This window comes from Balearica regulorum, chromosome 12, assembly GCF_011004875.1.
Source record: "Balearica regulorum gibbericeps isolate bBalReg1 chromosome 12, bBalReg1.pri, whole genome shotgun sequence".
NCBI classification, from domain to species: Eukaryota; Metazoa; Chordata; class Aves; order Gruiformes; family Gruidae; genus Balearica; species Balearica regulorum.
Window position 1 is genome coordinate 3,790,959 of NC_046195.1, and position 12,913 is coordinate 3,803,871.

At 39.0% G+C, this 12,913-nt stretch overlaps 2 protein-coding genes across 4 annotated transcripts in view; one reads left to right on the plus strand and one right to left on the minus strand.

The window, feature by feature from the left end:
* TMEM266 (transmembrane protein 266) overlaps positions 1-12,913 on the minus strand; it is an 88,820-nt gene that overhangs the window by 53,193 nt on the left and 22,714 nt on the right. The window contains exons 1-5 of one of the 2 annotated variants that reach the window (XM_075764409.1): positions 12,632-12,724; positions 10,675-10,823; positions 9,384-9,482; positions 8,423-8,528; positions 6,065-6,253 (exon numbers count right to left, since the gene is read on the minus strand). In XM_075764409.1, the coding sequence (XP_075620524.1) occupies positions 6,065-6,253; positions 8,423-8,436 (203 nt within the window). In that variant the 5' untranslated portion in view covers positions 8,437-8,528; positions 9,384-9,482; positions 10,675-10,823; positions 12,632-12,724. Of the gene's footprint in view, positions 1-6,064; positions 6,254-8,422; positions 8,529-9,383; positions 9,483-10,674; positions 10,824-12,631; positions 12,725-12,913 lie in introns of those variants that run through there. The other variant, XM_075764408.1, reaches the window with a different exon arrangement.
* Positions 10,707-12,913, plus strand: part of NRG4 (neuregulin 4) — a 48,154-nt gene continuing 45,947 nt past the window's right edge. The window contains exon 1 of one of the 2 annotated variants that reach the window (XM_075764420.1): positions 10,707-10,896. The gene's annotated coding sequence lies outside the window, so the exon portion shown is untranslated. The remainder of the gene's footprint in view (positions 10,897-12,913) is intronic. The other variant, XM_075764415.1, reaches the window with a different exon arrangement.

Genomic DNA, 12,913 nt, shown 5'->3' on the forward strand with positions numbered 1-12,913 from the left:
GTCATTTCTGCCTGCCAATAAAGGTCTTTGCAAACAGTGGTCTGTGGGCTACATCTACTACGTTTCTACACACAAAGAGGACCTAGGAAAAACAAGTTCTTTTTGGGAAAATACAGAAAGATCTACAAACCACAGAAGTCTGAAAATCACAGAGATATAAAAAAATTTTTTTTTTTTTTTTTTTTTTTTTTTTTACTTATAGTAGTGCTTCCTCTACCAATTGGTGTTACTGGTAAAGACATTAGAGGGACACACTCAAAGGATTTAGGTACTAGGATAAACACAGTAATGCATGATTCTGGAAAACAACATTTCCAAAGATAAACACTTAAAAGGATCTGTACAGAAAAAGAAGCTTCTAAATGACTGAACATCCCTGTAACATAGCCCTAAATTTCATGTATTCTCTAGTGAAGACCTGGTCACCTCACAGGTTCTGTCATGCTGAATGCTCATTTTCTGCTGCAGTGCAGGTCTTAGTTTTGGACCAGAGCACAGAGAGCAGCAGTGATATAGTACTGCACAAAGAACAAATCAGCACTACAGTCTCATTCACTGTATTTTGCTATTAAGATTTTGCACCAGCATTCTGGATTCAGACCGTGGCTGGCAGCTAAAAATAAATTTAAAGCCACTTCTGTAAATACAGGGAGTTTGCTTGCTACATAAAATAGGTCCGTCCTCCAAAACCTTTGCACTTTATCTCAAGCTTAGACCACATTATTCACCATGTATCAACATGATGTGCTCCAGGATCTGTACGAGATGCACAGAAATTTTCAGAAAAAGGACTGTTTTTTAATTATACTGCCAGATGGAGACAAGAAAAGCAGAAAACAAGAGAAGTGTGCAAGAACTTGGTCCATTTCAGTTCTTTTAGTTAAAGCACCTTTTAGCTTTTTAGAAAACAAGTAAAATACCTCAGAGATCAAAATAAAAACTGAAAGATCAATATGAAAATCAGAAATAATGGCATCCACTTGATGCAATTACAGAAGACAGACTAAAGGAACAGGCATCCTTTTCTCCCAGGATGGGTGAATATATTCACCAGTGAAAGCCTGCAACCAATTTAAACTTAAAAGCTCGCAACTCTTTCCTGTGTTAACTTCTGAATCTCTGTACACCTCTGTTCAGTTTTGGTTCTCCTTCCTTTTTATCTCTCTATCTCTTCCTACAGTTTTCTTTTTTCAGATATTCCTACCATTTAATGCACTTCCTAGCTGTGACCAAACAAATCTAAAGCTATGAACAGATGATCATAAATGATTAAATTACAATGGCATGACTATTTACAGCTAATGTCAAGTGAGTCACATTAACTATATGATCTCCCAACCTTTACAGCTGTTTATGTAAAACAAAGTATTTTAAAGCACCTTCATGTTTCAAATTTGTTTAACATATAAAAATTCAAGAGCTGCCATCTAAAACAAACACAACAAATAATTTAAAGTTGGTGTGTCTCTCTCCCCTTGCTTCCTACCCCCATTAAACACAGATCTTTATCAAGAGACAAGCTCACTTCCTAACTGCATATTCACCAAAAAAAATACAGCCAGCCTGCTGTGCAACTGTCTGTAAATTCTTTTATAATTTATTACGAATCATACTTCCTCATTGGAACTTAAGGAAAATACAGGAAGGAGAGATTTTCCATATCCCCTCTTGTCTTTAGCGCACACGTACCACTGTCTGCATGTTGTCAATTTTACAACTATTCCCCATCATTTGTATCGGTCATTGATACAAAAATAAGAGAAAGTAATTTTTGGAAAACAGAATACTTAATTGGAAAAAAATAAATTCAGAGTGGCACTTAAAGCTAATGTTAACATTTAAAAATCTCCTTAGCTTTCTGGGTGATTAGTCTCCTTAAAGAAATGTTTGCATATTCTTTTCATGCAAACTGAGTTCAATGCAGACACAGCCTCTCCAATAAATTCACAGACACGAAGAAAATCGGCAACTTTGCTGCTGCTTTTTGTACACCTAATCTGTTACAGATATGTTAGAAGTGTACACCATATGTTCTCCTCAGCATCCAAGGCACATTTTTTGAGTAAGTTTCTTTCTCATATACATGTTTCTAGCCTACGCCTTGATCATTTCTGCAATGTCTAAGCATGGAGTACAGTGCACAGCAGCGATATCTAAGGATGATTCTAACAAGTTAACTGCAGGGCAGAGCAGTGGGACTAATAAGTAATGAACACCACACTCATATTGGTTCTGAGAACCAAGCTACTATTTCTTCACAGTGCTACAGAGGGTGGAAGAGATATACCTTTATAAATAGAGATTGCTATAGTCACATAAAACTCAAAATGTTTTAGTTACATATTGTTGGCTTTTATCAGAAAATTTCCTTTTTCTGAAGAGTAAAACCCACAGCTCTATTAACACCAGGCACGTCAGCCTCACTGCAGCTAGGCAGCAAGCCGGATGCAGGAATCCCTCTTATCCCGTATGCGGAGACCACAGGCACCTTACTCTTCAGTGCAAAGGCGGCAATGCCAGCCCACCCACAAGATTTATGATGAGTGAGAATATTTTCAATGCAGATTCCAGCCACCTTAACCAACTTCCATTATGCAAATCTTTATACTTTCCTTGTTTGAGAAGCCTACAGAGGGAAAAGAATTTTTGCTCAACTCACATTAGAAGATGACACATTTTGTGTTTTGTGTGAGGGTTTTTGGGAGAGCAGAAAGGGTTTTCTTGCCTGATTACCCTTTCATTACTTACAGGTGTAGTTCAGAGACAGGCTTAACGTGCCGTCTAATCTGCAGTCCTTTCTTTGTTGCTTAGCACAGGGATCAGCACTGTAAACTAAATTTCTGACAAAACCAGCTCAAACTGTCCACAAAATTCCTTCAACAACACTGACAGATAGGAACTGACTGCCCTGAGCATTTGATATGATAGAGCGAAGACCCATCAAATTGCACAAAATAAGATTTTTATTCCAGTATCTTTAAAGCCATGGAAATGTCAGTTTACATATGGTCTAACAAAAGACAGACCATAATTTTCTTTTTGGTTTTCCTTTTCTTTTTATAATTTTTTGTGGGAGGAGCAGCTAGTCTGATGCCACCCGAGAGTTTCCAGGCACACAAAGAGGGCTGAGCTATGACCCACCTGTTCCTGGTCACCTATTAATATTGGGTTTATTGAGAGAAACATTCTCTCAGATGAAACAAAAAGCTAACCTAGTTAGCAACCAGGTTAAATCTGTGCTTGTGCTTGGACTCTGAACACCTTCTGGTCTTAAAGCAGGAAAGTTAGAGGAAAGCCTTGGGGTGCACACAACCAAACCATTAAATCACAAGACTCCTTTAATGCCTACTCATTAATCTCTAGTCTGATGTCTGTCTTGTTGCTCTGTGCGTGGAGATGAAGACTTACTAATGATGAAGTGTGACAACCCACATCAGGAACTAGGGATTGTGCACAATTATGTTGAAACCCCCAAGGTCATGGACAGAGGCAGCTTGTAACAACAACCCAGCATTTTCAAAGCACAGGGATGTGCCAGACCCTCCTGCTACAGAGACTTACAGTTAGAATAACTACAACTTGCCTAGATCAGCTACAGATCTAGAAAAACAGAGCCACACAGAATATATGCAGGTCATACAGGCTGGCACCTTCCCTGACATTCTCAGGGAAAAGTACTCAGAAGGTAACACTTGGAGTCTGTGACAAAGGCAGACTGCCACGGAGAGGAAGACGAGTCCTACATCACCTTTTAGTACTCTCTGGCATTAGCAGTATCTTCTGCTATCTCCACCTGCAACCTGTATGGAAGCGTTGAGGTAACAGAGCTTCACAGTTAGGAATATGGATGCTGGCAGAACCTACAGGGACTTAGACATTTTCTGCCACCTCCTGTGCTGCCCTTCCCACATCACTCTCTTCATACATGAGGGACACGTACCAGTCAGTTCCTATACCAAACTGATCTGACCCACACTCTGTCCTACTTACTTAGGTGGAAGTCAGTCACATCTAACAAGGCCGTAAGAAAAATTACACTACATTCATAAAACCAGACACATTCCCAACCAAGCCATGAGGTGCTATGGGGACAGTATTTTACTTTTGCTGCTGGGCTTCTTGAGCTCAGCTCTACTCCTAAATTTCACAGGGCATCAGTTGCGATCAGTGCTTCCGAAAGGAAGAAGCAACCATTCCCACAAGGCAGAAGTAGTCCTGGGACTCAGCTGAACATACTCAGCCAAAATGCATTGAGACATACAAACTAAAGCTCTGAATTTTCCTCAGAGAATCCACTCTAGAGCTGGGAGGTCTGGATGGCACCTGCTTATTTCCGTTCAGACTGATAAAGCCACAAAAGAAGCCTGTGTGAAGAAAGAGATCTCTGCTGAGGAAAGGAATGACAAGTCTATTTCCATGCCTAAGGCTGCAAAGCTGCTCAATGAGAGATCTGTGCACTTTGGCACAGTGAAGAATTGAGTTTCAGATCATTAAGATCTATAAAAATGCGTATTTGAACTAAACTGGTATTTACTCAGCACCAAAATAGCCTGAGGGTTACACCTGCATACTCAAATTAATTTTCAAGTGACTCTTTTGCTTTGCAGGGTATTTTATGTTACAGTTGTACCATACTTATATAACCTACTTGAAATGTATTTCCCCTTGTTTGGAGTAACAACTTTCTGGAGATGTCTCATAAAGTCCAATTTGGAAAGAAATTAAAGGCAAGAGCCTTCCCCACATACAGCTTCCTGACTACCATACAGAATACCTGCTGAGCAGAGATCAAGCAGGTCTCGCTGCTGATTCCTGAGCACAGGCTAAAACACATTCAGTTGTTAGTAAACGAAAGCTTATATAAAGCCTTTTAATGTCTTCATCAGTGAGAGCTCTATAAGACTTACTGTGAAGTGCTTTTAGGTGGATCTTATTGACAGCGGAGTATATATATGTTCAGTGAACACACAGTGGAACAGTAATCACAGAATCAGAGGGGCTAGACACAAGCGCTCACCTAATCTGTCCCTATGGCTGTTAAACTATAGTGTTATCACTCCTGACAAATGTGTCTTCTTGAAGACATCTAGCGATTGCAGCTCTATTCCCCTCCTCCCCATGCAAACCAGCAGTCTACCCCAGTACTTTGCTATCCTCATTATTCTCTTCTTTGCTGCAATTCCAGCTTTTTACTTCTTGTCCTATATATCATGAAGATCGCTAAGAGACTGTTCTCTTCCTCACTGAAGTCTTTTAAGCTTCCCTGAAAGTCTGTTCTTCACGTGAAACACAAACAGTTATTTCAATCAGTACTCCATGGCAGGTTTTCTGAGCCTCTTATCATTCTCACTGCTTTCCCTCTGGATTCTCTCCAGTTGACCCAAATCTTTCATAAAAAATTTGGTATAGCAGTCCACCTACAGCCACTTCAAGCCTGAACCAGGCATAAGCATGACTTCTAATGTCCTGTAGGACAACAAGGCTACGTAATCTGACACTGGGTTATGTTTGGGCAAATGTTATGAACTGATTAAGAACTTTTATTCTGATAAAACTGAAACAGTTGTTATATGAAAACAGAGGTAATATGCATATACATTACCAAAGACAATATTCTCACATAAGCAAATGGCACAATTGAAATTATTCCCTTAAAAGTATACAATCTGCCCAGGGATCAGCAGTACCAAGTCATTATCTCTCAGTCAGATGTGCAAGAATCACAGTAGCCAACCCTCTGTTATCCTGAAACACCTTTCACAAAGAGCTTTCACCAGGCCATTCTGCTTGTCTGATGTGCTAGATGCTTGGTCTAGTTTTCCCTGACAGAAGGCTTCCAGATTGTTGTCAAATAGCAGCTATGAATCACTTAAAATTATAAAGAGCCCCAAGCCAGCAGAGATTAGTAATATTAGAAAAAGGCACTTCCACCCTGTGGCAATGGTTTTAAAAAGAGTTTTAGGACAACTGGCTGCACTTCTCCAGCTCAAGGTTTTCTTTTTTACAGGCCATGAAATTCCTATAACCTAAAACTACAAAATAAAACTCTATCCTTTGCACTTACCCTTCTCTTTGGTACTCCTCATCCAAATTTGACAAAAGCTGGGACCCAGCCACAGAGAGATCAAGTGCAGCTAAAGGTAGATCTCGATAAGCAAAATTAACAAGCTGTACAGGAGCAATGCTTTTCGTCTCTTCTTCCACTTGCTGTGAAATTATCTCAACTTCTGAAACACCGCCTTCTATTGTAGGCCTGAAAATATAAGTAGCAAAATAAAACCCCCTCTCTCTACACACACATATAGATATAAACAAATACAAATAAATAAATAAATAAGCAAGCAAGTAAAAATAAGTTAAAGACAAGGACTTCACAGAATCCTAAAAAGCAGCAACTTAAAAGGCCTTTGCAAGGTCATTGAGGGAGGTGTCCTCATTGAGGGGACAGAACAAATCTCTCCAAACTTGTCTTTTGTAGATCCCACTGAAATCAACAGAAACCTCACAGACAAAGGAGAACAGCATTTCACTCTGCTGAATTTGCTTCAAAAGCACTAAATATAAACGGATGTGCTATAAACAAACAAATACAGAAACAATGCATGAACTCAAAAGCAAAATATTTGTGCAAAACAGAAAGAAGGCATGTAACTATGCCAACTAAAAACTCACTGCTTTGTAAGTTAGATCACTGAGCAATGAATAGCTAAGCTTATTAATCATTATATACAAATCCATTAATTAACGGATGCAGTTTGACCCCTCTTCCACTGTGGGTCAATATTCAAATAGTTTGTTTCCTTTGACTGGAAAGGATCATTCTGTTGCAAGTTATTTCAAAATAATTCTGAAAGGAGAACAAGGATTCAGAAGAATTATGGACTCCTCTATACAGGCTATCTGAATTATCCTTATGTACAGCTTCTACATCTGACTATGTCTTCTTCTACCACCCCACTAATATTAATGGGAACTCCATGCACATAAAACCAGAGTCTGACTATGTATACACCTTCCACATTTATAACAAGATACTAATTCATCAAGAAACTCAACGTTTGTCAGTTAGCATACTGCCTAGTGCAGGCAAAGGATAGGATGACTTCATTGCAGGAGAGAACTTGCATGTCAAGCCCCAGCAGGGTTTGATCCTTTGCAGTACCCAGTGAAAGCTGCTTGCTCCATTCGATTCCGAGTAGATGCAAGCATAAACTTCTCTAGATTTCATTCAGGGGAGTCAGTTAACTTCTGAAGAACTCTCAGGCTACTTGTCAGAGGTTTTCAACAGCAAGTGTGAAGAAACTTTTTCCTTAGGGATATAGTTAAAAAGTGTTCAGCACCCAAATTCGCTCTGTTATTTGACTGCAAAAGTTGTATTGGTGATTTTGTTTTAAAGAAGCTTATTAAAATCTTCCAGCTGTTCAAGCAATCTGAATGATAGTTCATTTTTTCTCCAGGAAAAAAGTTAGTAAGAGTTCTTAACTCATGTATCTTGTAAGTCTAAGGATGTGGGTGAAGGAACTAAAATTCTATGTGAAAGAGATAGAGAAAGATTCTATTGGTCAGAGCCTCACCATTAGACTAACCCTTTCAGACAGAAAATATTATTCCTAAATTAAAAGGCACTAACTGCTGCCAGCATTACACAAGAAAGTAATTTTTAAAATCATAAGTATGCGGCTGAGAAAAGCTGCAACTGTGTCATACTACAGCAGAAAGTAGAGGTAAAAGGAGGCACTATTTGACCAACCTAAAGGCTTGTTTTATTTTATTCTCTAACTCATAATGGAAAGCAACGAGATTCTTCCATTTCCTCTGTAAACAACCTGAAATCAGAAGCCCAGAGGGAGGAGCTAACTTTAGCAAGAATTTTCTTTCTTTGTTTTTCACCTTTAGTGCCATCCTCAGACATCTACCTTTACAAGTCCAAGCTAGTTCAGTTCTGCATGAAAGAACATACAATGATCCAATTTCCAGCATTATAAAGGAAAAGGAAATAGGTTGGTGCAGCCTTCCCTCCCCCATCAGTATTTACCCTCTGTATTCTAAGACAGACTAAATGACAGACATTGTCTGATTTGACTGAAAAGAAAAACAAACAAACCAAGGGACCAATGTTGGCAAACAGCTTTGGGACAGGCGCGGTGGCAGGAAAGAAAAAAGAAAAAAGAAAAAAAAAGTGACATACTAGTTTTCAGCCACTGGCTGTTAGTAACGCATCAGACACGTGTACAGCATTCACGTTTTTTTCTGCTAATTCACACTCTTCAGACAACAAATCCTACTACTTCTCAAAATATCAACTTTTCCTTCCAGTAATACTGATAGAAGCCTCTTGATGTCACAACATCATTCTCTTACAGGTAGGAAACTGTTCCCTTCTAATTAAAATAAGTTATAACTATCCTCACGTGGTACTTACTGAGGATTGGTCATGTTGGAGGATGCAACCAAATCAGCAGTGGTTCTGGTATTTAACTAATTCCAGCTGCTCTGCTTAGAAGTTCTAGCCTTCCAAGATTAGGTCTCTATGAGAAGGAAGCAAAACAAAGTTACCTAAAACATTGTCGGAAGAACTCCAAAAGGCTGCATTGACATTTGTTGTCATGTTGCGAGTTTGTCTAATTATTTTATTTTCCCTGTGATCTTTTTTCCAAGTGGTTTGATTTCAGGTTAATTCCTCCATATTATGGAAGCTGTAAAGTTATAGTGCATTTACTTGTACACATGGACACCTGCTCACACCTGGTTGTGTTCTCCATTTTCCAATTTGAACTGTGCTCCTGACTCCCTCTGCTACTTTAGAAAGTCTCTTCCAAGAATTAATTCATGTTCTCAAACATTCCAGATGGGCTGTTATCAAGATGGTATTTTGATCAACAATACCCACTAACACATTTGGAAAAGGCACCGCTTTCGCTTGTGGCAAAATCTCCATTTGTGTTGTACTTGGACCAATGCATGGCAACCAGAATGGAAGAGGACAAGCTTGTGAGAATGAAATAGGTTTTGGTAGCTGGAAAAATACAAACTGGAGAATACCATATAAGAAACAGAAATTCTTAGAAAAAAAGATCTCACGAGAGACTTTGTAAAGCTACTGTCAAGATTATATGCTAAATAATTTTGAAAAGTAACATATAAAAACATACTGTTATTTTAATTAAACAGAAATAGTCATTGACAAATTAGAATATTACTGACAATAGCACCAAAAAAAAAAAAAAATCATGATAATGAAAAATGCTTCTTATACTAAACTTTATACTGGAGTCACTTACAGGCTGAATTGTATCAGTCAAGTATTTATAGTGGAGACATAAATATAGCAACAGTATGACCCTTAACAATCACTTGATACCAAATAATAAAATTGAACTTACATCTTTTGTAGAGCCATTTCCAAGGCTTTATTTCATGTCTTGCAACCTTATAATAATGTAAAATGTAGTCAATGCATTCTGTTTTTCCAAATAATGTGCCTGGATATGCAAAAAGAAAGGGTCTACACTGTGATCACCGTCCTCAGGTAGGTAAGTCACCCAAAAGCAATTTAATTATTCATATGAAGAAAAGAAACATGACCAATTTTAAAACAGAAAAATACACATATTTTAGAAAAACACACACACTCCATTTATCTATAATCTTGCAATACTTCTAAAGTCAGAGTAAAAAGCCAACTTTTTTCAGATAAACCTTCCCTGATACAGCAGAGACTTGATTCAACATCCATTCAATGTCAATAGGAGTCTCTTCCTTGGCCTTTGTAGTCCTTGAATTATTTTATTTATTATGTCCCTAAGGTAGCAAAATACTAAAACATTTGTCTAAAATTATGCATGTTTAAATCACACACTGAAGGGATTTGGTGAATCTGTACCTATGACAGCTTTATGATAGCAATTGTTACACCTAGGAGGATAACAAAACTAAAATATAACTGTCAGCCTTGTTTTGCAGTGTTAGCTCCCTAACATCTCATTTTGGGTTGACATTTTACAATACTTTTCAAAAAAAGCAATTTTTAATGAAAAATTTCACCCAAACCAATTGTTCGAAGCACTCAACCTGAGAAAATGGTAAAGGCATGAGGTACTCCGCACCTGTCCTGTGAGACTGAGGAAATTGAGAATCCTGCTATACCTGTATTTGCAGGGCCTGGAGAATAAAAGGTAAATGGGGATACAGCTGATTTAGGAAATGGCAATAAAACTCATAGAAACTGGCCTTGGAGGACAGGCAGACTGATGTAGATATGGGAATTTCTTAACATAGTAAAAACCTCACCATTTATTTGGGAGACAGCACAGTGCTAATACTCACAACCTCCCTCCCAAAGGGGGTTTAGAAAACAAAAATATGACAAAAAAGTACTAGATTTTAAAAAGCCAGATTTTTAAAAAATCTTATTTTTTTAGATTCATCTCAAGATTTTGAGGCAACTTAAGTCATAACGGCAGGGCCAGCAACACATACGACATGAATATGAAATATTTACCTCTCCAGAACACAGACTCAGTCTCTTTTTTTTTCCTTAAAACCTGGAAATATGTTCACATTCATACGGAATTTAGTTTTAACAACTAAACCAGATCTGATCAGCGGCAACACCAATAAGCCAGACCTGCTGTCTGTTACTGGAGTTGGCAGCTCTACAGATAGTTTGCTCACCACTAGGACTGAAGGAGCAACTTGCAGCAAGCTCTTCTGATAGCTCTGATGGCTCCACAGGGAGCAGAGTCCAACTTGCCTTAGCTGAAGGGATCGTTACCATGACATAAGGTGCTCACAAAGGTGAGACGAGTAACGTGGAAAGAAACCTGAAAGGAGATAGAGGGAGTCAAGTCTCCAAAGGACTCAGTGGAACCTTCCTGAGAGAAAAAGTGACAAAAAGTGAGTAATTGCTGGTGCAAATGACTAATGTATTACCTGATGTAATGAATTAAAAAGACAAGTAGTTAGTATGTACAATAAGAGGGCAGCACAACCGAAACCTTCTAAATGGACGTAATAGGTTGTGTATATCTATATCCTAAAGGGATTACTATGATTCATGCTTCTTTCTAGGCTTTATGCAAGCAACAGAAATGTTTTAACATATACCGATATTTTGCAGGAACTTATTCTTTCCATCCACTCTACCTCATCTATCTGTTATGTTCAAAACTTCCTTAAAAAATTTTTTTTATAGCAGCATAAACCACTTCCAACTTCCACAGGAAATTTCTGTGCAACTGAGTGGTGTTTAAAGGCAACAAGGAACAGCAGGGAGATTTCATTCTTCTGTACTTATCTCTCACTTTCTTTCCTATAGGATATAGTGTAGGCAAAGAGCAATGATGTGGCTCTCCTCCCTACCAAGACAGACAGGCAGAGGGCAGAGGGCAACCTTCGGGTATTCCATCCACTAACTGAGAGTGGGAATTTTTCCATATAGCCCTTTCCACACCTATCCCACTCAGTGCTCAGTAGACAAAAAAGCTGCATCTCTCATGGTCTCATCTGAGGGAATTAGTTAACAGTTCCAGGGTTGGCTTGTGGTTTTTTTCACTTCTTGGAACTGATACCAGACAGCACGCAGTGCCTGTTGAGTTGCCATGTGAGTATGAGCAATGCCCATTTTGTGAGAGTTCAGCAATTCTGTTTGTTCTGTGGTGTAAGTGTTGATGGCTGTAGAAGGAGCACAGTTTCCTAGGTTAAACAAAATTAGTTTTAAAGAGAGATACATGACAGAAAGGAAACAATTGTCCCAAAAGGTTTCTCATGCAAGCTTCAAAGTAGCGTAAAAACCAGAAACATTCACTGTCTTGTATGTACCAAGAGGACAGCGCAACCTGATGGGAAGCGTATTTCTGCATCAGGTTTTCCGTATAGAGACAAGTTTGTAGAGTAGTAGCCCAGCTTAAAATGTGCAGGATCACAGTTCAAATCTCAGAAAAGCTGACTCAGCTCTTCACCCCTCTACAAGTAGGTGAAGGCAGTTGCACCCAGTTCACCGAGCTCTTTCTGAGGCAAGACCTTCAAAGTGTTTGAGTGCAAAGCCCTTCAGCTTTCCTCCGGTCTTTGCACAGGCATTACACATGCCAGCGGTCCTCAAAGTTTTTGCAAGGTACCCTTTACTTGATTATGATTTCGTTGACCCTCTCCTCTGTGGAGGTACTGGCAAGCGACTACTTCACAGTTCATGGGCTACGCTCAGAATCATGCAGGTTGACAAGTGGGGTCATGCGCTACAGTTGAGCAAAGGTTCATGTTGCTGCCCTTGCCCAGCACACATCCTGCCCGTTAACTTGTTAATGTTTAGATCAACCATCTACTGTCAGTGACCACACCTTGGCTGTAGTTTGCTAATAAGGAGATAAAGTCCAGCTTGAACAACACAAAGCATAGAACAGTTTGGAAAGCATATGTTAAAGTGTAGCACATGTGAGATGGTGTTTGTACACACACTCTAAGCTAAAAGAAAAAACAAAACATTTGTGCTCCATTTGTACATGAAAACCATGACTTTTAGCACTGGTTTAAGCACAGTCTTACAAAATATGCGTCACAAGGTAGTGGACCCAATTGGGGTAGGGAGTAGGAAGATGGTTTCATTTAAGCCTTTTGCACCAAAGTCTCTACTAACTTGTACTCTGTTTAGGTGAGCTGAAGCCAAGACGACGTGGTCAGAGCTGTTTGTTGTATTTGCTCACGTTCTGAGGAGTATTGTCAGGAAGCTGTAAGCTCCTGTACAAAATACAGACACTAACTGAAACATCCGAGTTTATGTAGCTACAAAACCAAATTCTGACATGCTCTTCTAACTAAAGATTCTTCCATACAGCTCCCCAACAGCAACTTAGACACATGGACAGGCTCACAGTTTGCATTCAAAAAAATAAACGCAACAGGCCACACTGCCGTTAGC